Source organism: Nylanderia fulva, unplaced genomic scaffold (genome assembly GCF_048542155.1).
Source record: "Nylanderia fulva isolate GAGA-0341 unplaced genomic scaffold, ASM4854215v1 Scaffold15, whole genome shotgun sequence".
Taxonomy (NCBI): domain Eukaryota; kingdom Metazoa; phylum Arthropoda; class Insecta; order Hymenoptera; family Formicidae; genus Nylanderia; species Nylanderia fulva.
The window spans coordinates 1,203,152-1,230,515 of NW_028189730.1; the positions used below are offsets into that span (position 1 = coordinate 1,203,152).

The 27,364-nt window shown below is 36.8% G+C and overlaps 1 protein-coding gene across 1 annotated transcript; it reads left to right on the forward strand.

The window, feature by feature from the left end:
• Nucleotides 1-31: 31 nt before the first annotated feature.
• Pex1 (peroxisomal biogenesis factor 1) lies at nt 32-9,972 on the forward strand. Its single transcript, XM_029308779.2, has 17 exons — nt 32-79; nt 347-625; nt 1,327-1,542; nt 1,624-1,738; nt 2,103-2,486; nt 2,742-3,333; nt 3,593-3,807; nt 4,191-4,347; nt 4,566-4,728; nt 5,128-5,290; nt 5,655-5,977; nt 6,166-6,230; nt 6,332-6,391; nt 6,722-6,908; nt 7,016-7,189; nt 9,550-9,662; nt 9,746-9,972. The coding sequence occupies exons 2-17, from the start codon at nt 533-535 to the stop codon at nt 9,816-9,818; spliced, it is 3,093 nt and encodes a 1,030-aa protein (XP_029164612.2). The 5' UTR covers nt 32-79; nt 347-532; the 3' UTR covers nt 9,819-9,972.
• Nucleotides 9,973-27,364: the final 17,392 nt, after the last annotated feature.

The window sequence follows — 27,364 nt, forward strand, 5'->3', positions numbered from 1 at the left end:
GCCGCCTCGCGGGGACGACGAACATCTGCGACATGGAAACATGTTTTGTAGATATGTTTACCTACCAGTGATATGATATGTGTGTGATTCTTTTTAAATATCGCGTATCTATATGTTTTTTCTTCAAAAAATTACAATTTTAGATTTTATTATTTTGCTACTCTTATCACTATAATTAATTTAATCCAATTTTTTTCACCTGTGACATTTATTGATTTTAGGCTTTTATGTCAAATCTTTAGATCAAATTTTTCGATTAATGTCTTTACGATAAAATAGTCAAAATTATATATAAATATTTTATTCTACTTGTATATATTTAATTAGGATTATATTGAATTTTCAGAAAAATGTAAATGAATTATTATCTAACCCTAACCGAAAATGAATTCTCAGTCGCCCGTATAGTAAATTGCAGTGACTACTTGGTGCAAAGTTCATCGGGTTTCCTTCTCGAAGGAGAGCGCAGGTCGCTGAAAACCACGCTGCGCATGTGTCATCGATTCGTGATCGTGTCGTTTGCACCGCGGAAATGCAACGCGAACGTTTCATTGTAAAATATATTACGGCGAATAGCTGCTTCGCACATCTGTCTGCTACCTGGATGCGCCGTTTGGAAGCTGAGGTTAGTTTTTTTTTTTAAAGCAGCGATCCTTCGACGTGTCACGTGACCGACAGTAGCGCCCTCTGCTGGATGACAGATGTACGCGGACCGTGAAACACGCGATTAATATAGATGGGAATTCGTGCTTGTTTTGGCGGACTCGATAGTGTCAAACTTTTTTTTTTATTGATGAGCGCGAATTTTAAAAAGCAATTCTCTTCAGGAAGAGACGATATCAGACTATTATCAAATAGTAATTTATAAAATGTTTTCCAGCCTATTTATAATATAATTATAATAATATATATATATATATATATATATATATATATATAACATTATATTTAATACATATTATAATTATAATATAATTTAATATAATTTATAATATATTTAATTATATTATATATTATATATTATATATATTATATATTTATAATAATATATATAACTATATATAATATCATAATTATAATATATATATATATATATATATTTATATATATATATTATAATTATGATATTATATATATATATATATATATATATAATCGAATAAAATTATAAAAAATTTTGTTTGTTCAGGTATAAAAATATTAGCATAATAAAAAACAGATAAGATAATAATATATATTCCAGACTTTAAGAGCAATTATAATAAATTACTTTATTATTAATTATAATATATAATAATTGCACGATAATTCGACGAATAATTACAGGAAAACGCGATCGAAATATTACACAGAGGGAGACTGTATTATCTCTCTTGCGTTCCTCGCGTTAATAACGACGAGACATTATGTATTGGAGCAACATTTGCGAGGTGTTTGAACATCGAAGAAGGAGACGAAGTACTCGTGTCTTCAGTGAAAAATGTACCTTCGTTAAGTAGCATTAAAATCGCTCCTCTCACGACGAGCGATCGCGAGCTTCTGGTACGAAAATATTTATTATTTTTATTAATTTATCTAATCAACGAGTTAATTAATCGATCGCCTTTGTATTCGCCGAAATAGGAATTGCAAATGGAAAGGGTGCAATCGAATCTCTTGAGTCAAGTGAGAATCGTCGCGAAAGGGCAGCCGATTGTGGCGTGGATCTCAAAGTTCTCTTCTGTAACTTTTATCGCGGGCAAGTGTATATTTCTTTGTTTAAATTTATTTATATTTATTAATTTTTTTTTGGTAAAATTATTTAGAGATAATATAAAATAAAATCTTATATTATTCTTAATATTAATATTCTAAATAATATAAAATGTTTTAAAAATTATATAATTTTTTAACAATTTATTTTTGTTTAATTTTTTAATAATTAAAAAAAATATTAAGACAGATCCTTTATACGAATTTTATAATAATATATTGATTCTCAATTATACTATTCTTGATATTATTAATAATATCAAATCGATGAGTTACTATAAAATTAATATGACAAATCTTTACATATTTTTAATTGATTATTAATAAATATTCTGTACAATTATTTATAGAAGATTCAGAGCCAAAATTTGCATATGGATTGCTCCAACAATTCACAGAAGTGCATGTACTTGATGCAGTCCCGAATGCAACAATCAAGGATGGAAAAAAAGAGATGAGCAAGATAGGCAATAATTCTTTAGCTAAAATCTTGCCTTATTTTTTCAACAAAAAGGATCAATGTGATTCAAGAAATAACGCTGCGAATTATGCATTATTGCAAAGTTTTCGCAAAAAGAGCGCACCTCGCGCATTTCGTATTTATCCTTTGCCGGAGTTCCGGTCCTTTGATCATTCGAACGTTTACGATATGATCCTGCGATGTCCCTGTAATATTCTGATTTCAAGGAGCCACTTGCCGAAAAACGCAAAGTCAACGAATGGAACAATTATGTGTAATTTTTCATCAGTGATAAAATAATTTGCTTATTTTAGCTATAATTTATTTAATTTTAATTCTAATCGAGTCAATTTATTAATATGTATATTCAAATAAAAATAAAAATAATTATATATATATAATATATATTATTTTATATATAAAATATACATTATTTATTATTATTATTATTATTTATATATAATATAAAATATTAATATTTATCTCAATAGACTTTTGAGAGGGATTAAAGTAGTAAATTTATTCGCAGGTAAAATAAAAAAAATACCGGAAGACTGGCAGCAAGTTAGCGTCACTAGCACAAATTTTCTGAAGGACGAAAGTCCTTCCCCATTCCCGAAATCTCCACAAGAGCTTGTCACGATAATTTACGTTCTCGAAGACATTTTAGAAAAGTGTTCTGCGTCGTTAGACAGGGAGTATTTCCAATTAAATTCGATTCATTCTTGCGCCTATCTGTCGGAAAGTTTGAGGATCACCTTGAAATTGAAAGTAGGAAGTAGAATGATGATGGAGATGATTGAGGAGACCGAACGATCGCAGCCGTCGTCGGTGGACATTTTTCCTTCCGATCATTCGATGACGGCGGAGGTTTTCGAGAATTACGTGAAATTTCACTCAAAACACGAGGCACTTTTGCTCAATTCGTCTTCGACAATTTTGCTCGACGACGAGAGACGATGTGTTGTGCGAATGTCACCCGCGAATTGCGATTACGTAACGTTAGACGAGAAAAATATGAAGAACCTGGTGGTCCACGTTCGATCTGTATTGAATTCGGACGGTGAAATTTCAGAAAATTGTACCAAAGAAAAATTCAAGCTGGAAAGAATTTCCACGAGGTATGCAATTGCATAGCATTTAACTGTTATAGTATTATTATATAGTAATATTATATAGTATATTATATATAGAATTATATAATATAATATATAATATAGCAATATTATAATATATATAATATTATATAATATTATATAATATATATAATATATATAATATATAATAATATTATAATATATCATATTATATAGTATATTTAATTATATAGCTTCATGTCAAAATATTATGCAGCACGAATTTCCGATAAAAAAATTGCAGATTTATAAAGGGTATACTTGAAGATTGCGAGATCACGCTCGATCTAAGTTTGGGCTTGAGGAGACCAGTGTACTTCCGGCACGATCGGGAGAATATTTTGATCTGCGGCGATTTGGGTTCCGGTAAAACGACTATTTGCAAAATGCTAATTGAGCGTTATCGCGAAGCGCCGTGTTTCGCACATACGCATATGATTGATTGCAGGTCGCTGAAAGGTAATACTGCGATGACGTTTCCGCATAATTACAGCAATTAACTGTGATATGACGACGTATTTTGATTCCTGTAACAAGTATGGACTTTAAAAACATATCATTCTTTTTTTATTACACGATTCTGTTTGTAGAAAAATCTCTTTCCCTTTTTATTTTTAATAAGTTGCGATTAAAATCAAACTAATTCGCATATTATTACATTTATATATATTTTATTACTGTTATAATTTTATATTCAAAAATTTATAAAAAAAACTTTATAATTTAAATCAGAATAATTTAAAGAGAAATTTAGTAAACGTGATTGAAAAATGCAATTTAAATTGAAATTTGTCGCCTTGATTATTTGAACTTTATAGTATTTATCAATAATTATTAATTAGGTAAGAAAGTGGAGACATTGCAGAAAATGATCACGTCCGCTATGAATGAATGCGTGTATTATCAACCATCCATACTGTTTTTGGACGATTTGGAGTGTATTACCAATGCGTCATTAAATGACGAGGAGAATACAATCGACGCGACAAATGCTTCCAGGTAAATGGAGTCAGTATTTAAGCCGCATAATTATTAGTGGGCAAAAAAGAGGGTGAGAGGGCTTGATTGCGAGGATTAATTGCGTTAATTCGCACGTCGCCGCTATTGTATTATTGCGAAAAATATTCTTCAATTTTTCAAAGATTATATATTATTATTGACTTATTTTATAACGTGACGATTCTTCAATTAATTTCGCGATTTTAAATTAATTGCAGGATCACCGATATGCTGCATAATATTGTCATGCAATATCAGCAATCGCATTATATTTCGGTCGTCTCTACCTGTGCAAATGTGAACAAGATCGGCTCGAAATTACGACCGATGAGAGGAGCGCAATTTTTTAAGACAATCTTGCAGATTCCTAATCTCGAGCAGGTATAATCAACTTTGAAACTGATTCACACATTTTTGAATAATAAAAAATTTAATTAATAATAAAAAATTTAAAATTTTTATCTATATATATAAAAAAAATATTCTTAGTTCAAATACTGCAAAGTTTGATTTTTAATCATGTTACGAAATAATCGATTTAATTGAAGATTTAATTTGTTTGAAAAAATCGATTAATTGTATAATGTAATTTATCTTTGTTCTTTTTTTTTTTTTTTTTTTTAAATTTGAACGTCCGCGATATTTTCTTATTAATTGATGCATTTTTCGATTAATTTTATACTTCGCCTTTCTAATCACGCTCCCCCGTTAACGTGCCGCAAATTAAGATATTTGCTCGTTGATTCCTACCTATCACTAACTCGTGTCGTGGCTAACCAGGTGGATAGAATCGATATTTTGCGATTAACACTCGACGAGGACAAGTTGTGCGTGCCCGGAGACATAAATTGGAATTACTATGGAAACAAGACCGAGGGCTGGATGCCTCAGGATCTCGTCGATTTAGCAGAGAAGACGAGATTCGTCACGTGGAAGCGTCACGGTAACGAAAGATCAGAAAAATATAATTAAAAATTGCACATTTTAAAATAAAAAATTAATTGGAATATAAAAAAAATATTATACTTATAATAAAGTAAAAAGAGATTGCAATGTAATGTAATTAATGGCCATTTTTGTCTTTAATTTGTCTCAAATTGCAAAGAAAAATCGCAAAACTATATTATAAGAAATTAAATTTCTTTAATATTTTTAATATTAATTTCTATTATTAATCGAATATTAATTAATATTTAATATTAACATTCTTTAATATTTGTTTATATTTTAATTGATTTTTTATTAAAAAATGTGCCATTTTTAATATATCATTTTTACGGTGATGCTTACATTTTTATGTATTTCAGCGACAGGCGAAACGAAACCACCGATCATCGTGACGGAAGAAGACATGAACAGCGCATTAGAGAATTGCACACCGATGTCCCTGCAGGATGTGCAATTATACAAGAGCGGTGGTCATTCTTGGTCCGACATTGGCGGCCTGGCAGACACGAAGAGCTCTCTCACGGAAATTCTGCAGTGGCCGCTCACGTATCCGGACGTCTTCAAGAACGCTCCGATAAAACTGCAAAGCGGTGTTTTGCTCTACGGAATGCCCGGTACCGGGAAGACGATGCTAGCTAAAGCAATCGCTGGCGAATGCGGCGTGAATCTAATTAGTATTAAGGTAAAAAAAATAGCTACGGTGATTTTTCATCAGAAATGAAACAGCTCTCTTACTTCGCGTAGTTGTATCCCTGGATTTTTAAAATAAATTATTGACATACGACTCGTATGACTCTCTAATATAATTTCAATGTAACTATAACTTTTCTCTCTATTTTAAATAGCAAAATAATAAGCATATTTTTTCAGGGCCCGGAATTGCTGTCGAAGTATATAGGTGTCAGTGAAGAATCCGTGAGAAATGTGTTCGAAAGGTATAATTAATTTTTTCTATGAAACTATTTTCAATTTTGTCATTCATATTTTCTCTATGGAGATTTTTTAAGATTTAATAATTTTCTGTTTTATTTTAAAGAGCTCGTCGCGCCAAGCCATGTGTTTTATTCTTCGACGAATTCGACAGTCTCGCACCTAGGTGAGTGACAGACCAAATTGCTATTTAGTTATTATTAGCTTATTAATTATTAATTATATTAAACTTTAATTATTCATCTTTTATCTAATAACGTTTTAATAAATCAACACAAGTATTCTTTATATCAATCTCTCATTGCTTCTATCTTGTATATTTCCGTAATGTGCTTTCAAAAAACTCGACAGAAAGTTAAATAAAATTGTCTGTATATAAAGAAATAGATAACGGACAAAATTATATACACATCTCTTGTTATGATATCTATAATTTATTTTATTTTTTAAATCTATGTTCTAAAAAATATTTTATTTATTTGAACACTCCAATTAGACGCGGACACGACAGTACCGGAGTCACTGATCGGGTGGTGAACCAGCTGTTAACCCAACTTGACGGGGTTGAAGATCGCGAAGGGGTAGCTGTCGTGGCAGCGTCTTCAAGGCCCGACTTGCTGGACCCGGCACTTTTGAGACCGGGACGCCTCGACAAGTGTTTACACTGTCCTTTACCGGACGCGGTAAATATCCTTCTCGATAATAAAATCAACGTCTTCAACTTGTCACGTCTTTACGCTAATTAATTAAGATTCCTTTTATTCGCGTGTCTTATTCTTTTTCTTCGCAGGTGGAAAGAGAGGCGATCTTCGAGGTTCTGTGCGATTCTCAAAACATAGACAAGACGAAGTTGAACCTGAAGGAACTCTCCGATCTTTCCGAAGGATTTACCGGGGCTGACGTCAACGCGGCGATTACTCTGGCGAGATTGTCAGCGTTCGAGGATGCTTTGGCAATCGCGACCGTGAGTGCATTAATTTTGAAAACAACTTTGATTACACTGAAAAAATTATTAAATTAATAACTATTTATTTCAATACTGCTTAATAAATCCAAATAAAGATTTATCCGTTTTGAAAAGGATTTTCCTATATCAAATAAATATTTTTTTCACATCAATTCAATATGGTTAGTTTCAAATAAATTATTTATTAGGCAGCATTAAAATATATATTTATTGGAATTCAATAAATGTTTTTTCAGTGTAGTAGAAATAAGAAATATATAAAAAAAATTATTTAGACCAGCAGATTCTTTTACGCGCAAATTAGCATCGTAATGAAAGGATTTTCCTATATCAAATAAATATTTTTTTCACATCAAATCAATATAGTTAGTTTTAAATAAATGATTTATTAGGCAGCATTAAAATAAATATTTATTCGAATTCAATAAATGTTTTTTCAGTGTAGTGGAAGTAAGAAATATATAAAAAAAATTATTTAGACTAGATTCTTTTACGCGCAAATTAGCATTGTAATGAAAGGATTTTCCTATATCAAATAAATTTAAAATGAATACTTCATTAGGCAGTATTAAAACATATATTTTAATACTGCCTAATTGGTAAGAGCAGTCGCCCGGAAAGTGAAAGACGCGAGTTTGATTTTTCGCGCCTATTTCTCCACATGTAAGTTTCGAGATTAATTTATATATGGAACTTAGTGATCTCAAATAATTAATTTTTCGTGCTTTGGCACTGTTGGCCGATTTAAAAAACATCATATTTATATTCTTAATATTGAGAGCCGATAAAAATATTTCTTTCTGAAAATACATATTTATTCCATTTATTATTTTTTTTTTTTAATTAAAATTTTTCCAAGTTTAAAATAATTTTTTATTGCTCGTTTCACAAATTATCATTGTGCATATTTATTCCAATTCAATATTTTTTTTTTTGAGTGCAGTGGAAGTAAGAATAATATATCCAAAAAATTGATATTTAGACCCGCCTGATTTTTTAACGCGCAGATCAGCATCGTTAATGACCGAACCGCTTTGTCGTCGCCGTTGTTATTATTGTTGTTGTTGCTGCAGTAACAGCGTAATGAAAAGCGCTTCTCTCGAGAATCATTTGTAGGGTGGCTTCCGAAGTAAGATAGTGCGTAATGACGATAATATCGTTAGGTGTGCACCCTACGGTGTATATACACACAGGGGTGCGCCTGGGCGAAGGGGTTGGAGAGGGAAGTTGCAGGGGTTGTAGGTGCTGCGATATAACCGAGGAACCGTAGAGACCAGGTTTATTAGCACACGGTGCTGCCGAGAGCACCGGGCGACCAAACCACCCCTTTTGGCGCTCCTTCCCTCCTCCACCCTCTTCATCCCTCCCTACGCCTCGCTGAACGTCGAGGGGGTTATTATCTTATGCGTTGTAATGATACACGGTTTAGGGCCCCGCAGCGGTCCTGCCAGATCGAAAGCCAGACAGCCATTCCGCTAGTTACGCCGCTCGTTAGCTCTCTTCCCACTCAGACGTCTTCGACGTTCCTTATTAATCCTTCGATCGAGTACAACTCGTTTATTTGTCGTAACAAACAACGTACGTCGTCAGTTTTTGGGAAATGATTTCGAGAAAAAAAATTGCCGAGGTACTTAAATGAAGTTAAATGAAGAAGGTATACTTAAAATATTTCCTCGATTAAATAGAAATAAAAATGTGTCGATTTGTTCAATTTCTTTTTATACTTTCTATCTAAGAAAATTAAATAAAGAAAAGAGGAGAGAGCAAGTATATAATTTTTGACGACTATAGAGATGGGTTTAAATGTAATTATTGGTCATTCTTTGGATATGTGTATGTGTGTGTAGCTAGTTTAATTAATCGGAATGAATCGGATCCGTGAAAAGGGTCGTAGAAATACATCTTCGGGGTGTACGAGGGACGAGTGGCGCGTCTTACAGGAAGCTATTAATTAATCCGCATCGGAGAAAACGAAGTTATACGACGGCACTTAGCTCCCGGAAGAACGCGAGTATCCAAACTGTGCGTCTAATTAGCGAGCGAGTTTCCGGAGAGCGCAACGCATCTCAAGAGAGAGAGAAAGAGAGAGGGAGATGGAAGTGATAAGTGATTATTATGTGGATAGGAACATCGGGACTGTCTTTCGTAGTGATGCAAATTGTAATCTAACTTCAATAATTAATTCAAATCTACGCTTAACACGCAACATTAAGCTTTTCAGGTCGAGAGACGAACTTGATATATTTTTTTACGCAATTTAGATAGCGAATAATTTTAGATAATTGTAATAATTGTTGTATCATATTTTAATATGATATTATATTTTTTTATATATTGATTTTGTTTATCGACTACAGGATGGTAAAGTCGGTGCAACTGACATCAAAGTCACGCAAACGCATCTCGTCAAGTCCGTCAAATCGACGAAGCCATCCCTATCTATCGCGGAGAAATTTAAATACGCCAAAATGTAAGTAATTACGTATGAAACAAATCAAATTGCGAGAATTTAAATCATTATATATATTTTTATATATTGTTTCATTGTTACAGTTACACCAGATTTTCCAGAGGTGATAACTTCGCAGAGGACGTGCTAAGGAATCAGAAGGCCACCCTAGCTTAATCGGAGAAGTCGATTAGATTTTTTTTTTTTCAAATAAAGCCAAAACTATACAAAAAAAAAAAATACTTTTATATTAAAAAGTGTAATCAGGGAAAATGATGATTTTAATGAAACTTTGCGGACGTAAGGAAAATAAAAAAAAATTCCAAAGTCATCTATCGTTCCTCCTCATTTCAGAATTTTCGAGTTGTCAATTATTTTCAAGTTACATCGAATCGTGATAAATTATACACGCGCACAGCCGGCATTTTCTGCTTGCCAAGAATTTCTCGGGCAATCGATCTCGATGAGAATCCGCGCGAATCCGTACAGCACTTTACCGCGTAACACACGGGGGTAAAGATTTCACCCCCGTCTGGAATCGGGCGCGAGGCCGGATGTCGCGCCGGGGCAAAGTTAAATTAAATCACGGGCGAAGGCAGCTAATATTGTAGTTTATCTGGCGGGACATTAGCGCGGTGAAATATGCGCCTCCTTCGCCCGAGCGAACTTAAAATCAAGATCTCAGCCGGCGAACTTCCCAAACCCGCCCCCGACGACGGCGACGACGACGACGACGACGACGTCGACGTCGACGCCGGCGCGTCCTTCCTGCTAAGTCGCGCGTGAAAATACTAATTATTATACCGATTATTAATACGAAAAGTTGCCGGCGCGCTAAGTCGGAGAGCTTCGAGGAGAGTCTCTCCCGCGGCGGAGTTTCGCGGCTCGTAGCATCCGGATTACGCTCGCGTTCGCTATTCCCCCGGTTGGGGAGGAGAAGGAAAAGCGTCCTTCTCACCCCCGACAGGGGGTGCAACGCGCGGTGCGCCAGATAATGAGTTTATTAGCGTAAGAGAGATGGTATCGCGCGCAACGCAAGTCGTCATATTGTCTGGGATTCGCATTTGGATGTTCCATTTGTTTCAGTTACGTGGTATAATATTGCAGTATTTGTTCACAGAATTATATGTTCTTCTCCATGGTAAACCTGGAACCGAAAAGAACCCGAAGAAGAGTTCTACTTGTAGGGTTAATCCGCGAAATGGCGAAAGAAAGACAGGGTGGGAAGAGAAAGGAGAGGATGATAACGATAATATTGCTTATGCAATATCAATTTGTTCACAGAATGAAGAATGAAGAAGAGCAAACAACGTCTAAAAACGGGACATAAAACGTCTTAACTGGTATCTTCAGATTCACTGACTAACTGGTATCATTTTCGTGGGGTCATTTGAGACCCAAACACATTAGTGGGATATTAGATTTTTATGGTTATTTATTTGAATAAATGAAACAATCACCCTTCCAAAGACATCAATCAATCATTTATCGATGTGTTGTTAATAATTACATAATTTTTCTAAAATCACTATAAGAAAATGAACATTAGTTTTTACACCTCTTGGGTCATTTTTGACCCCACGATGTCAGTTAAAGATATCTTATTGATGTTTTAAGACCAATTGCACCAACATTATTTTAATTTTAAGTGAGACTTACATATGTATTTATCTTTATCTTTCTTTCTAAATGAATAAAGACAAACATATATTTAAGTTTCGCTTAAAATCAAAACGACGTTGGTGCAATTGGGCCTAAAAGACATTTTAATATGATGTCTAAAATACATCTTAATGATTCCTTTAAGACGTCTTATGTCCCGATTTTAAACGTTTTGTTGCTTGGATTGTATTTACAGGGTTAATCCGCAAAAGAAAGACAGGGAAGAAAGAGGAAGACAATGACGATAATATTGCTTAAGCAGTACTTATTAATTTGTTCACAGAAAGACATGTTCTTCCATGGTAAACCTGGAACCGAAGAAGAGCTTCTACTTGTCGGGTTAAGCCGCGAAATGGCGAAAGAAAGACAGGATGGGGAGAAAAGGGGAGGCCGATGACGACGAAGACGAAGACGACGAATGGTAGCTCCTCTGCTTAGCATAAAAATGGCCAATTACCTGGCTAACAAGCGACGGTCGAGCGACATGAAGAGAGGAGCCGTTGGACCGACGAAGCCGGCTAACTCTGTTAGCGCCTCCCCCACTCGCGCCCGAAGAAGATTAGTTAGCGTAAATGCTGCCGGTTGACGCATTTTTATTCCTGATTACCGTTTCTCGCCACGCTAATCCCATTTGTGCCGGCGACATTCGGTAAACTCGACTTCGCGCCGGCAACAAATTGCCATCCTCGGGAAAAAGGAAGATGGAAGGAAGGAAGGAAGGAGGCTGGGAGCCTGTGGAGGGATGGAAAGCTAAGGTATGGACGTAAGAATATAAAGGAAATAGGCTGCTATTTAGGCCAGGGGTGGGAGATGTCGGATACGGATGGTAAATCCTACAGATCGCGGTTTTCTTCGAACATTCCTTGTCCGGGTTTGATTAAAAATAGATGATAGATAGGATAGAAGTGCGATTTGGAATTTTCAAAAAGAGAAAAAAAAACGCGAGAGATCTCAACTTTATTTAGAACATTTTACGTAAACTAAAGAGAGTTACGTAAACTAACAAATTAAAAGTGTGATTGACAGAATCATAGAAATATTTTATCAGCTGGTTTTGATTTTGATGAATGAGGATTTTTTTCTTAATCAATCTATACGCAATTCGTTCCAGAAAAGACGAATTCTTCAAGAAATAATCGAGCGAGTTTTTTCGCGTATTTTTTTTTTACGCGAAGAAACGCTACGCAAAGTTTTGCGCGAAAAAAGGAACACGACAAATTCTTCTTCATGAATTCTGTGTAGCGATTGCCTCCGTATCTCCGCAGTGTTATAACGACAGGAACGACAACTTATTCGCTCGCGAAATTACGAAAACTTGACGAGAAACTTCGCCATGATTCTGCTGCGATATAATCTTACGATCCAAGTACGTTGATATTCAAGACTTGTCGCAAATTTCGATAAATCCGATTGTTAACGATTCAAAATAGAAACAAAATCTGTATAGATAATGGTATTTATGATTTTTTTTTCGGTATTATAGAGTCATCCGACAGATATTACATTATGAAATTGCCTAAGAAATTATCGAGGGTAAAAACATTTCTTTAAAAAGTTGGAAAAATAGTTTCAAGCTTTGTTTTTAGATACCTTCGGAAACAAACAAAAGATATTTCCTTTACTCAATAAATTCCAAAATACCAGGTGCCCTCTTAAAACGGGGGCGATTCTTGAATATTTCTTCCAGTGGTTAAACTGATAAAGGAGGAAATCTCTGCGTTTTTCGACGTGGAAGGGAACGAAGGGGGTTGAAGAGGAGAGAAGGAAAAAAAAAAGAATGCCGCGGGGGGAGAGGGGGAGGAGGAGCGCGTGAATGCGGGGGAAGGGTTTTCGATCTCGTGCCATTCTATCATTGACAATTTCGCGCAAATGGGATGATGGCGGGCGATTGACGCCGGTGATCGCCGAGGCGTGCGCCGCGCGCTCACATTGGCGTTAAATAAGAGTAGGAGACGCGGCATAATTGCCTGTGAAATCACCAGATGGATTTTGCCTCCTTGTTCTGCCCCCTCCGCCCGCTCCTCTTCGTCGGCGCAACAAACTTCGTAATTGTGGACGAGATTGTCGGCCTAAACGAATTGTTTCGGCGCGACTGAGGTAGCGACTATCATTCGCTCCACGAACTGACTGATGATCGGCATCCTGATCGACAATATCCATCCAGGTAGCAAGCGCGCGTCATTAGACGTCAAAATGACGTCATTCTGTTTAACAATATTGATCAGGTAGCAAACTTACGTCATTATGACGTCGAAATGACATTATTAAACGTCAAAATGACATTATCCTGATCAATAATATATACCCAGGTAGCAAGCGCGCGTCATTATGACGTCCGACGACGTCATTAAACGTCAAAATGACGTCATTCTGATCAACAATATTGACCACGTAGCAAACTTACGTCATTATGACGTCGAATGACATTATTAAACGTCAAAATGACATTATCCTGATCAACAATATATACCCAGGTAGCAAGCGCGCGTCATTATGACGTCCGACGACGTCATTAAACGTCAAAATGACGTCATTCTGATCAACAATATTGACCAAGTAGCAAACTTACGTCATTATGACGTCGAATGACATTATTAAACGTCAAAATGACATCATCCTGATCAACAATATATACCCAGGTAGCAAGCGCGCGTCATTATGACGTCCGACGACGTCATTAAACGTCAAAATGACGTCATTCTGATCAACAATATTGATCAGGTAGCAAACTTACGTCATTATGACGTCGAATGACATTATTAAACGTCAAAATGACATTATCCTGATCAACAATATATATCCAGGTAGCAAGCGCGCGTCATTATGACGTCCGACGACGTCATTAAACGTCAAAATGACGTCATTCTGATCCACAATATTGACCAGGTAGCAAACGTCATTATGACGTCGAATAACGTCATTTTGACGCTTAATGACGTCAATTTGTTACTTGGTAGTGAATCGATAGATCTTAACGCGCACAATGTATAAATTCACAAAAGCTAGCTGATCAAATTTCATATCCCTCGTATGAAATATCCGTAACAATGAAAAGTCTGTTAAATAAATAAATAAAAAAGCCTTTCGCTATTTATTCGGATAAACTCGACGAGCAAAATTGATCATCTTGGAACGATAGCTTCCTCTGTTCTCTTCATTGTATCCAGAGAAAATAATATATCAAATTACGCTCTCTCGCGTGATTACATTCTCGAAGATCGACGTACCGAACTCGTTAGCGGATGGTGAGACGTCGTTCGCAAACACGCGGAATTCCCACGATAAATTGCACCCGGAGTGTCCCATCTCTCGAGAGTATCGTTGCGCGTCGCCCCTCCCACAATCGAATCGAATGGAAAGAAAGCAGAATCGTCCGTGCGATAACTCGATTATCAGAGATGCTAGATAAACACACGCTCTAGCTTTTCCTTTTCCGGAATAAGCTTGTCTCTCTCTCTCTTTCTCTCTCTCTCTCTCTCTCTCTCTTCGAGCTACCTTCGAATATTCGAAGCACACCTGTGTAACAAGCCCTTCCTTCCTATTTCTTTACGCAACAGCATTCCTATTGCATGACCTACATTAGTACACATTTTTCTTTCTTATCTCTATCTATTATTACTATCTTACACTGATCTCGGAATAAATTATCGCAAGTTATATATGCTTTTACAAAATTATTTATCTCCGATTCTAATCCCAGATTGCACCATGTCTAAAATGCACCCACAAGACATCTGTAAGATGTTTTTAAGATGTCTTATCATATCATAAGATTTCTTAAAGACGTCTTCAAGATTTCTTAATGATCACTTATGCGTGCATTTTGAACATGGCGCTATCTAACAATAAGATACAATCCCCATCGAACTAGTCCAGCTTGCTGAATCAGAGATTCTTCTAAGCAATTGCGTCACAAACAATTTACGTCACTTAGGGCAACCCTCGGCGACCTACGGCGCGATGATGATTCGGTTCTCTCTTTGAGAACCCAGAAGAGAGGCGAGGCGCCCGACGTGCCGACGGCGACGACTTTATCCCCCACAGCCAGCCGACGTCGTTGGTGCGATATTTACAGGGCGTCGAGGCGTGGGTAACGCAGTTTGCCGCAATTTCTTGTTTCCATTAGGTTGGCCGGCCTGCGGGGTAAATTCCACCCTGTCCCTCTCTCTCTCCCGGCTGAAGAAGAGGGTTGCGCGCAACTTTGAGGTTCTCTATCTCTCTCCGATTCTAGTGCGTGGCCACCCTAGAGGTGAAGAGAGACGACCCGATCGTGTAACTCCGGGAAACGGTGTGCACATACAACCGCGGCTCTTCCTCCCACTGTGCCAGATCAAATGACGCGCGCCAGCGCCCACAATAACGGCCTCTTCACGCTTCAAGCCCTATCCCATTCCCGAGGCCCGGGACCTCTGTCTACCGATCACGATAGTTTGGTGAAAGCCGCGTCCCTGAGGGTGCGAATTCAATATCGAAAGCTTGGACACGTCAAAAGTCCCCCGAGCTCTGAATTGGAGAACGTGGATTTAAACTAGAAGCTCGAGGTAGAATTTTAAACACCTAGCTCGACTCTTCTGCCAAATTGTTTTCACCCTTTCGTTCTAGTTGACTTGTATAGTTTCTAAAAGAAATGCAAGAAATTGAGATAATACTTTAATGAAAACTTAAAATATTGTATTAATTATTAAGACAATCTTGAAAATCATGGTAATTGTGCGACAATATGGTATTGGAAGAATCTTATGAGTTTCTCTAATTAATATATTTATCGCAATAAAAATATTAATATGTACTTACATAGTAAATTCTTAATAAAATTTAATCATTAAATGAAAAATTTAATCAGATAAATATATTAATCAGAGAAACCCTTATAAGATCCTTCCAATACCATATTGTCGCACGATTACCATGATTTTCAGGGTAAATTTTAAGAGAAAATTCTCTCCGTGTATATTTAAAAATTCCATAAATTAATATTCTCTCTCTTTGAACTACTAACTGAATAATTAAATTCAAAAATAGATAAAAAAAATCTTGAGAGCGAGTCCAACGAAGATTTCGCGAAAAGTTAAAAAGTCCTAGAACATCTGGAGCTTTTGCGTGCGAAAATATTTAAATTTTCAGAAAGCGGGCAAACTCGAAATCTGTCGCTTCCGGGGCAGAGGAACGAGACGAGACAGGGACGCGATATACGAAACGATAGAATTATTAGTTCGAAAAAGGATGTACACGGGGCTTCCACCCCGGGTATCCGGATTAAGCGCGTCCCTTTTTTCCCGCTGCGGGAAATGATTTGCCTGGCCGGTCTAAGAGGACACGCGGGCCCGACGATGTGATTCGGATTCGCGAGTGCTATTCGGATGCAGACGTGCGGATAAGCCTCTCAAAGGTCCTCCTGTGTCCCCTTCTTCAAAGGTATATCAACTTCTCCCCGGTTATACTTCGCGTATACCGCCGCTATCCCATATCGGAGAACACTCCTTCCCCATCTTCTCTCTCTCTCTCTCTCTACTCTATTTGTATTCAAACCACTCCGGACACGTCCCCGTGCATTTTGCACGTCCCGATTGCGCGACTCTCTCTCTGTTTCTCTCGCGCTGATAAGCGTCCCTTTTATATTCCCGCCCTGGGAATGGAAGAAATAATTGCGTAACGCGCGGCCAATTGTCGATGTGTGCTTCGAAATGATCGGACACGAGCTTGTCCCATAAAACAGCCGTTGCTTTTCAATTTGCCCAGCTTTCTCTTGAGAATGAAATGACAAAAGAGAAGTAGAGGGGCTTAATTAGTTGGAATAATATAGTAGATGAGAAGTCGGAAATTTAATGGAATTAATTCTCTCTAAGATTTCTGGTCTTTAAACAAAGTTAAAGAAGGAAATTAATTAACGTGTTGTTGAAAGAAGGTAAGCCTGCAAAACACGCGAAACTTGAGGAATTTAATAAACAAACTCTCGGAAGACTCTATGAGATATCGCGTGCATTATTAATCATAACATATACGCGCGAGCGCATCGCTTTACTTAAACTTTTCAAACTATCTGACATAGTTGGAGGAGCCGTTAATTGCGTGCAATCTTGCATAAGATGAATTTATGAAAGACTTGGACAATTAAAAGCCAAGTTAATTTATCGGCCGATCTTAGATAACCTAAATTAAAAATCTTCAAAATAGATTAAGAAAAAAAGAAGAATATAATAAAAGATGCTAAATATGTATATCGCGAAAACACTTTGACCCGGCGATTTTCAATGAAAAATAAGCCGAAACGACGTTTCGTCAGGAACGAATTTGAACGAGAATCGCGAGAAGAGACTCGAGTCGCGCTGGAGAACACGCTCCTTTTTCGCGTAGGGATGCGAGAGATCGCTAATACGAATCACGAGCATAATTTCTGTTTTTAAATCTCGCTCGCTCTCGCACTCAGTAATTGAATCCTTCGTCGAGATTACTTCAGGGTTCGTCTGGCGAGGCGGCGCTCAGGAGCGTCTCTTCTTCAGCCCGCGGGTTATTTAAGATGGATTATTATTCTGCTGGTCTGCGGGGGCGGGTATCAGCGAAAATGAAAATGCTCTCGTTTGCAGGCAGATTAATTGCCGCGAATCAGCTTAGTTGACGACGACGACGAGAGACTTGACTCTCTCGAACGGTCCGTAATAAAGCGTCATAACGCTTCAAAACAGTGCAACTAATCGTTACATTGTATCCGGCTTATTTTAAACATGAATGAGAACCTGTGACATGTGATGGATTCTACATTAAAAAATTGCAGGCACGTGTTACATGTTCTCATTTTTTTTTTAATAAGTTAGATGCGATATAAAGAGTGTTATGTGTCTTTTTTCGAAATATTTAAAATATTCTTGAAAAAAAATGTCTGAATTGAAAGAGAGAGAGAGAGAGGGAGAGTGAGTGAGAGACCATTATTTATTATATGTCAGTAAATTGAAGCTTTGTTGTGCTTCTAAAAATGATACAAGAAAATAAAAAGCGAAAGCTGGTATTTTTATAACTAGGAAGATTGCGAGTAAAGGCATTAAATAAATGGGTTATGTGTCTTTTTTCGAAATATTTAAAATATTCTTGAAAAAAATGTCTGAATTGAAAGAGAGAGAGAGAGAGAGTGAGTGAGAGACCATTATTTATTATATGTCAGTAAATTGAAGCTTTGTTGTGCTTCTAAAAATGATACAAGAAAATAAAAAGCGAAAGGTGGTATTTTTATAACTAGGAAGATTGCGAGTAAAGGCATTAAATAAATGGGTCCCCCTTGAATTTTCTTTCGGAGCGGATCGATGACACAAAATCGACGAAATAGGAAATCCGTCGCGACGACAATGGCGTTCGCAGAACGGTGTTACATCGTTGACGAATCGCACGTTCACGCACGCATTTATAACATTCTGAAAGCTCGACGAGGCGTCGATGGTGATGGAGAGAGGATGGTAGTGGAGAGGGTGTAAGGTTTTGTCGAGCTTCGCCTCGCGACAAATCCTCCCTTTGTCACGCTCGAAAATGGCGGGAGCAGAGAAAAAGTGAGAAAGGGAGAAAGAGAGAGAGAGAGAGAGAGGGAGGGAGGAGGAAGAAGTGCATTATATTTACCTTGTAAATGCATATCCGGTGGTGCATGGATTCCTAAACCTGTATCGGGGTTCGCTGTTACGTGAAAAATAATTTACACGCGCGCGGATATCAATGCGCCCTCTTTCCCTTCCTACACATATACATATATGCACACCATATATGTACATATAATACACAAATAATGCATATTTCGTGCTACGCATTGCAGAAGAGAGTCGGACACGTGCGACGAAAGGGTGTGGCTTGAACGAAACAACGCGCATCTTCAAACGTGTAATTTTCGTGAATGTTTAAATTGTTCTCGCGAATTGTTACTTTAATATTCGTGCGAAATTTTGCAAGAACAGTGCGATCTAATTTTCACGGGCGGCAAAGAAATCGGTATCCGGTCCCAAGGCGACGCGATAAGCCCTGAAGAGTGGCGAGAATCGGCGAAAGGAAATAAAATCAATTTTCCGGTTCGGCCAGGCCACAGATTTGATGCGAATAGACCGCGCTAGAGAGAAGAAAGATGAAGAATGAAAAGTCCAAAAGTGCGCAAAGGTATGATGGAAAAGAAATCGAAACCGATGGATCGGAATAAGCAAAAAATATAACAGTAGAAAAAAAGATAATGAAAATGATACTTATATATTTCTCAAAATAATTGAGGGATCAAAAAAAATTGTCCAAAGAACAAGCAAGTTTTAAATAGCTGTAACTTTGTTTCGAAAAATGATAATTTAAATTTTAAAAAAGGGTTTTAAAGCTTGAAATCTCTACTTTCGAAAGAGCATAACTTTTTTTATTTTCTGCAGTTCTCATGTTTTACATAGGAAAAACGACATACATAACGAAATAGAAAATTTTTTCTCACTTTGTAGACATGTTGCATACACAAGAAGATTTGAAAATTTTTTTTTGACATTTTTACGTTTAAGCCTGAACTTTTTCCTGCAAAATCGTTTTTTAAAATTTAAATTTCGATTTTTCCTGATCAAGTTACCGCAAATTTAAGAAAAAATACCATTTTTATCTTTATCGGTCATAACTCCGTTAAAAATCATTATACAGCAATTTTAAAAATAGATTCTTAAAGCTGAATCTTTGCTCTATAAGATGATATAGTGACTGAATTTTTTTTTAACTCGAACTTTTTATAAATAGATGAAAATAACGAAGAAATATTCGCGAGTTTTCTCCTTTTTGTTTATTTTCGTGAATTAAATTCTCGCGAATTTCTTCGTTATTCTCATCTATTTATAAAAAGTCCACAAGTTAAAAAAATCTCAGTCACTATATCATACTATAGAGCAAAGATTCAGCTTTCAGAATCCATTCTTAAAATTACTGTACAATGATTTTTAACGGAGTTATGAACCATTAAGGTAAAAATGGCATTTTCTCTTGAATTTACGATAACTTGATAAGGAAAGATCGAAACTTAAATTTAAAAAAATGATTTTGCAGGGAAAACTTCAGGCTTTAACGTGAAAATATAAAAAAAAAATTTCAAATCTTCTCGTGTATATGACATGTCTACAAAGTGAGAAAAAATTTTCCATTTTGCTATGTTCGTCGTTTTCTGGATGTAAACAATATCAAAATTGAAGAAAATGAAAAAAGCTATGAAGCTTTTGAAAGTAGAGATTTCAAGCTTTAAAAAACTTTTTTAAAATTTAAATTATCATTTTTCGAAACAAAGTTACAACTATTTAAAATTTGTCTTTTTGGACCATTTTTGTGATCCCTTAATTATTTTGGAGTGTATATAAGATACTTTGAAAAAGTAAAATTAAAAATAGAAAATAAGTGAAATAAAGATGGAATCAATGCGAGGAAAAAATCTCAGTCACTATATCATACTATAGAGCAAAGATTCAGCTTTCAGAATCCATTCTTAAAATTACTGTACAATGATTTTTAACGGAGTTATAAACCATTAAGGTAAAAATGGCATTTTCTCTTGAATTTACGATAACTTGATAAAAAAAGATCAAAACTTAAATTTAAAAAAATGATTTTACAGGGAAAACTTCAGGCTTTAACGTGAAAATATAAAAAAACAATTTCAAATCTTCTCGTGTATATGACATGTCTACAAAGTGAGAAAAAATTTTCCATTTTGCTATGTTCGTCGTTTTCTGGATGTAAACAATATCAAAATTGAAGAAAATGAAAAAAGCTATGAAGCTTTTGAAAGTAGAGATTTCAAGCTTTAAAAAACTTTTTTAAAATTTAAATTATCATTTTTCGAAACAAAGTTACAACTATTTAAAATTTGTCTTTTTGGACCATTTTTGTGATCCCTTAATTATTTTGGAGTGTATATAAGATACTTTGAAAAAGTAAAATTAAAAATAGAAAATAAGTGAAATAAAGATGGAATCAATGCAAGGAAAAAATCTCAGTCACTATATCATACTATAGAGCAAAGATTCAGCTTTCAGAATCCATTCTTAAAATTACTGTACAATGATTTTTAACGGAGTTATGAACCATTAAGGTAAAAATGGCATTTTCTCTTGAATTTACGATAACTTGATAAGGAAAGATCGAAACTTAAATTTAAAAAAATGATTTTGCAGGGAAAACTTCAGGCTTTAACGTGAAAGTATAAAAAAAAAATTTCAAATCTTCTCGTGTATATGACATGTCTACAAAGTGAGAAAAAATTTTCCATTTTGCTATGTTCGTCGTTTTCTGGATGTAAACAATATCAGAACTGAAGAAAATGAAAAAAGCTTTGAAGCTTTTGAAAGTAGAGATTTCAAGCTTTAAAAACCTTTTTTAAAATTTAAATTATCATTTTTCGAAACAAAGTTACAACTATTTAAAATTTGTCTTTTTGGACCATTTTTGTGATCCCTTAATTATTTTGGAGTGTATATAAGATACTTTGAAAAAGTAAAATTAAAAATAAGTGAAATAAAGAAGGAATCAATGCAAGGAAAGAAGCGAGTAGGAAGAATAAAAAAATATATAGAGAGCGACATGAAAAAGAATAAAAAGGAGATTAAAAAAAAACAAATAGAAAAGGTATTCAAGCCGAGAAACATTACGAATGAAGGAAGCAGGTTTGGTGGTGGAGAGTATCGTTTGACAGAAGCGCGAGAAGGCAGAAAATCGTGATAAACGTCTACGTATGTGTGTGTATGCGAAGAGGGGATGTATTTGAAGGCACTTTCGAAATATCAATTTGAAACAGCCACGACTATAGGTATGCGTCATGCTTTCCACCGGCCATTACGGCCGGCTTTCCATTTTTATTTGTATTTACCAGGGGGCGTCCATCCCCCTCTCGCACATTCCGATGTTCTCGGGTCACCCCGCGGTACCCGGTGATAGAAAAGGGGTGTCGCGATGCCGCGCTCTCTTCATATTTTACGACATTTTGTTTCCAATCCGCAACCGGGGGCGTCACGTGGCATCTCGGACCTTATTCGACTTTTATGGCGTTAAATCGTGATGAAGTGTCTCGCGAATGGACCAACCTTTCCCCCAATTCTCTCTCTCTCTCTCTTTCTCTCTTTTCTTTTCCCTCCGACTTGCGAAGGATTCGCCTCAAAGGTCAAAAGAATTCCTTCACAGCTGATACTCGAGACTATTTGGCATTTTTTACTGTTTACTCTTTTGAAAAAGAAATCTTTATTAAGCTCAATATATTATAAAAAAGTTTCTTTATCCTAATATAAATCTCTGTTTTTCGTCTAGGAAACCGCGTAAAAAGAAATGAAAAAAATATTTCTACGCAAAATGTTCTCCCTCGTGAGATGACTTATCCGCGAATTCGATCTCTCGTCCCCTCTCGAAAGAGATCGAGAGCCGCCGTTGCCGGTCGCCGCTCGGTTGACCGGAAGTCCGACGCTTCTCAGGTCGGCGAAAAGAAGCTCCTCAGGTTTTTCAATCTCCCATAATGTCTAAAGCATGGTCTCTCTATCGGCGCCTTGCAAACCGCGGACGCGATAAGATAGGGCTCGAAACCCGGACTGAATTTACGCTCGGCATAAGTTCGCCTTATATATGAGCGTCCACGGGAAATGCGACGATCGTATCGCGCGATCCATCCGTGAAATGTTGCCCCGGCCAGTATTTTACTGGTCTCGCTCGCCTTTCGAGATGCGAGCAATACCCGAGGAACGACTCGGCTCGGCTCTGTCAGGCCGGGAAGACAAATGTACATTGGTATTGTTATTCCCGAAAGGCACGAAAGACGCCGATTGTCCCTATTTCACACTCAAATCGGTTAAACAATCAGGTCGTAAGATCATCGAGAATTTTTATTTTTGATTTTTAACGCTTAACTGGTATCGTCAAATTTCCTGACTTAACTGGTATCGTGGGGTCATTCGAGACCCCAACATAAAAAAAACTTTCTTATTAATGGGATATTAGATTTTTAAGGTTATTTATTTGATTAAATGGAACAATACACTCTTCCAAAGACATCAATCAATCATTTATTGATGTGCTGCTAATAATTACACAACTTTTCTACAATCACTATAAGAAAATGAACATTGGTTTTTACACCTCTTGGGTCATTTTTGGCCCCATAATATCAGTTAAGGGTTAAAAATTCAACTTGACTTTTAAAAAATTAACAATTAAAATAATTTGCTGTTGCTCAATTGTCTTTCACATTTTCTAGAGAAAATCGATAGAGGAATTATCGGCGAAGAGAGATCGCGTCAATTCCAAACACTACAGAATATTCTCAGCAAAAAAGGAGTGGCGCTTCACCCTACCGGTTCCACCCTAAGAAAAAGTGCGAAAAATAATAACTATATACGCGTCCCTAATAAAAATATCGCGCTTCGGATGTCGGTCCCGACGCGAACCCCGAAAATCCCGAGAATTGTCTGCGGCGCGGCCTGAAACAACAATAACCCCATTCAGGCCGGTGGCATTTGACAGTGGGGTCGGAAACAATGAAACAATCAGTCCTCGCAGCCCCTCTCTCCGCTAAGGGAAGCAAGAGGGGATGAAGAGCAGGGCGATGTCGGAGAGGAGGGCTAGGTGAGACAGGCGGGCGTGAAGGCCGGAAGTCAACAGCGCCGGACAATAGCAGGCAGCGTTTGACTACCGTTCCTAATTAACCAAGTTCGCTAACTTTGGCCAGACTTGACGATCCCCCACGTAATGCATAATTACGCTCATGGCCGTTCCCGCGACGGGACGATAACATGAGCGTAGAGAATAATTTATCAATCCAAAGACATCACACAATTGGTACCTAAATATAATCATGATCTTTGAAATATAATGTCATTAATATTTAATGTCAAAAATTTTCAAGTCTCAATTTTTGCATTTCTCTGTCGCATCTTTCCAGAGAGAGAGAGAAAAAAAAAGGTGTTAATTGTAAATTTGTCGGGAAATGTTTCGGCGTATCTCGCGACGCAATGCGAAAAGTATACGAGGCGCGATAAAGCCGGTGTTTGTTGCAAGACGATAAAAGGAGACGTCAGCCACGCGGCATCGCTATTATTAACCTTTAGTGCGCCCTATCTCTCGTTCTCCACCCCTTCTCTTTCTCTCTCTCTCTCTCGCTCTCTGTCATCACGCTTTTTATTATTCACATAATCGGATCTGGAGCGGCGATAGCGCCGGTGATTTCGGGTTTGTCTAGGGTAACGCAGTTGTCGGTCGGCACAATGCCGCGCCTGAATGCCTCATTGTCTACTAGGACCGACGCCCACTCAAAACTTCCACTCGCGCCCACCGCCGCCCGTCATTTTCCGCAATCAAACGATCGCGTCCTCCTCTCACCGTCGCGCATAAAAGCGCGGGGCTGATATCACCGAGCAAGCGCGCGCGCAATTAAAACGTTCTCCGTCCCTCCTCCTCGGCGAGAGAGATCCCGTGTTATGTGCTAATTTTAGTATAAATTATACAGGCTGTATTTAAATAAGTGCGAACAATTTTAAGAGATTCTTTGTCGAAAATTAAAGGGTTTTTTTATATCCCTCCCTGAGGAGTTACACTTTTCTAAAGTGGGAGGATTTAAAATTTAAATTTCAATTTTTTTAATATTAATAAATATCCTTTATCAGAAAATATCGACCAAGTTCCATTTTTTATTTAATTTGAGAAAGAACTTTTTTCCTTCTTTAAAAAATCCCCTTAATTTTGGACAAATTATACAGGCTGTATCTAAATAAGTGCGAACAATTTTAAGAGATTCTTTGTCGAAAATTAAAGGGTTTTTTTATATCCCTCCCTGAGGAGTTACACTTTTCTAAAGTGGGAGGATTTAAAATTTTAATTTCAATTTTTTTAATATGAATAAATATCCTTTATCATAAAATATCGATCAAGTTCCAATTTTTTAATTTGAGAAAGAACTTTTCTCCCTCTTTAAAAAATCCCCTTAATTTTTGACAAAGAATCATCTTCTAAAACTCGCACTGATTTAGATACCCCCTGTATAAATGTGTCGGATCTGATTTTCGCTCGAATATTATCACTTCGCTGAAGTGGGTGTAAAATGGATTTAAATTTCGAAATAAGATTTTTTTAAAACGGAGGAAACAACGCGACATTGTTAGTTATGTGGGCTACATCCCTTTTCTCCGTGTCGAATGAACTATACTTTGGAATCACTCTCTCTCTCTCTTGGTTCGCGCTCCCTCTCTCTCTTTCGGGGAGTGATTACATTTCACTCGAATTCGCTTTACGTCTCTCCTTACAGGGAGCCCGTCCGGAGGCTGCGGAGCTACGCGCAACGAGGACATTCTTCGACGACAATACCCGCCACAATCGAGCACGGCATACTTCCGCGCATACTAATGGAGAGTGGCACCTAGACTTCTCTTTGGTCAGAGGGTAGTGGCTGCTCCGCTGCTGCTCCCCTGTCGCTCGTCCTCTTTCCACGTCTTTGTGTATGTCACCCGTAAAACTTACCAGCTCCCTCGTCTTCGTGTAACCCAACAGAAGTTACTCCGAATGACACTCCACGATTCTGGACAGAATGGAATGGATTCTGAATAGAATCGAATGGATTTTGGATTGAGAGATGGATTCGAGAAATTTATCCCGCGATATATATTTTAAAATTTTTCACCTTTTTGAGAAAAAAAAATAAAAAGAAACATCTAGACAACTTGCGTTGTCATCGTTATGTCAAATATTTTTTGAGAGAATCTCTAGGAATTTATCAATTCCTTCGCGAGATCGATCGCGAGCAAAATTCCACTGATTGTCAAGGAGGAAGGAGGGAACGTGCCGCGGTTGGAAACCGTTCTCCCGGCCGCCATTCTCGCCGTTATCTCGCCGCGGAGAAAGCATGATTGCCTTTATGGGGGAAGAAAGGGTCCTTTGCGGTGGCGATAATGTCTCCGCGGCGGCGACGGAGGCGTCGCTATCAGAAATAAAACACGACGAGCCGAGGGTTCCGCGGAGAGAGATGGGGAAGTACGGAGGAGGAAACTTTACCTTGCCCTCGAGATTTTCTCTTCGCCCTCGCCCGATTAATTTCGCGGCTTTTCCTCGCAACTTCGAGGATAGCGTGAGAAACATTCATATCTACTCGCATGGGGTATTAGTCTTGCGATAACCCGAGTTTATTAGACTTTATAATATTTGATTCGGTTTGATAACGAAATATGCAAAAATTACTCGATTATAATTTTTAAAAATTTTTACTATGGATATTAATAAATAATTTTCTTGAGAGAAGCGAGGAAATTATGGGGGGTCAAGGGGGGACGGGAAATTTGATAATGAATTATGCAAAAATGACTTCATTACAATTCTATAAAAAATTTTTTTATTACATATATTAATAAATGATTTCATTGAGAGAAACGAGGAAATATTTGGGGGGGGGGGGGGGTCAAAGGGGGACGGAGAATTTGATAAATGACTTAATTATAATTCTATAAAAAATTTTTTTGCTACATATATTAATAAATAATTTTCTCGAGAGAAGCGAGGAAATAATGGGGGGTCAATGGGGGACGGGGGTTGATACCGAATTATGCAAAAATAATTCGATTATAATTTAAAAAAAATTTTTACTGTGTATACTAATAAATAATTCTTTTGAGAGAAACGAGGAAATGATGGGGGGGTCAAGGGGGGATGGGGGTTGATAACGAATTATGCAAAAATGATTCGATTATAATTTAGAAAAAAATTTTACTGTGTATACTAATAAATAATTCTTTTGAGAGAAACGAGGAAATGATGGGGGGTCAAAAGGGGACGGGGGTTGATAACGAATTATGCAAAAATAATTCGATTATAATTTTAAAAAAATGTTTACTGTGTATACTAATAAATAATTCTCTTGAAAGAAGCGAGGAAATGATGGGGGGTCAAGGGGGGCGGAAGGGGTTTGATAACGAATTATGCAAAAATAATTACAATTGTATAAAAAATTTTTTTACTACATATATTAATAAATGATCTCTTGAGAGAAGCGAGGAAATGATGGGGGGTCAAGGGGGGGCGGAAGGGGTTTGATAACGAATTATGCAAAAATAATTACAATT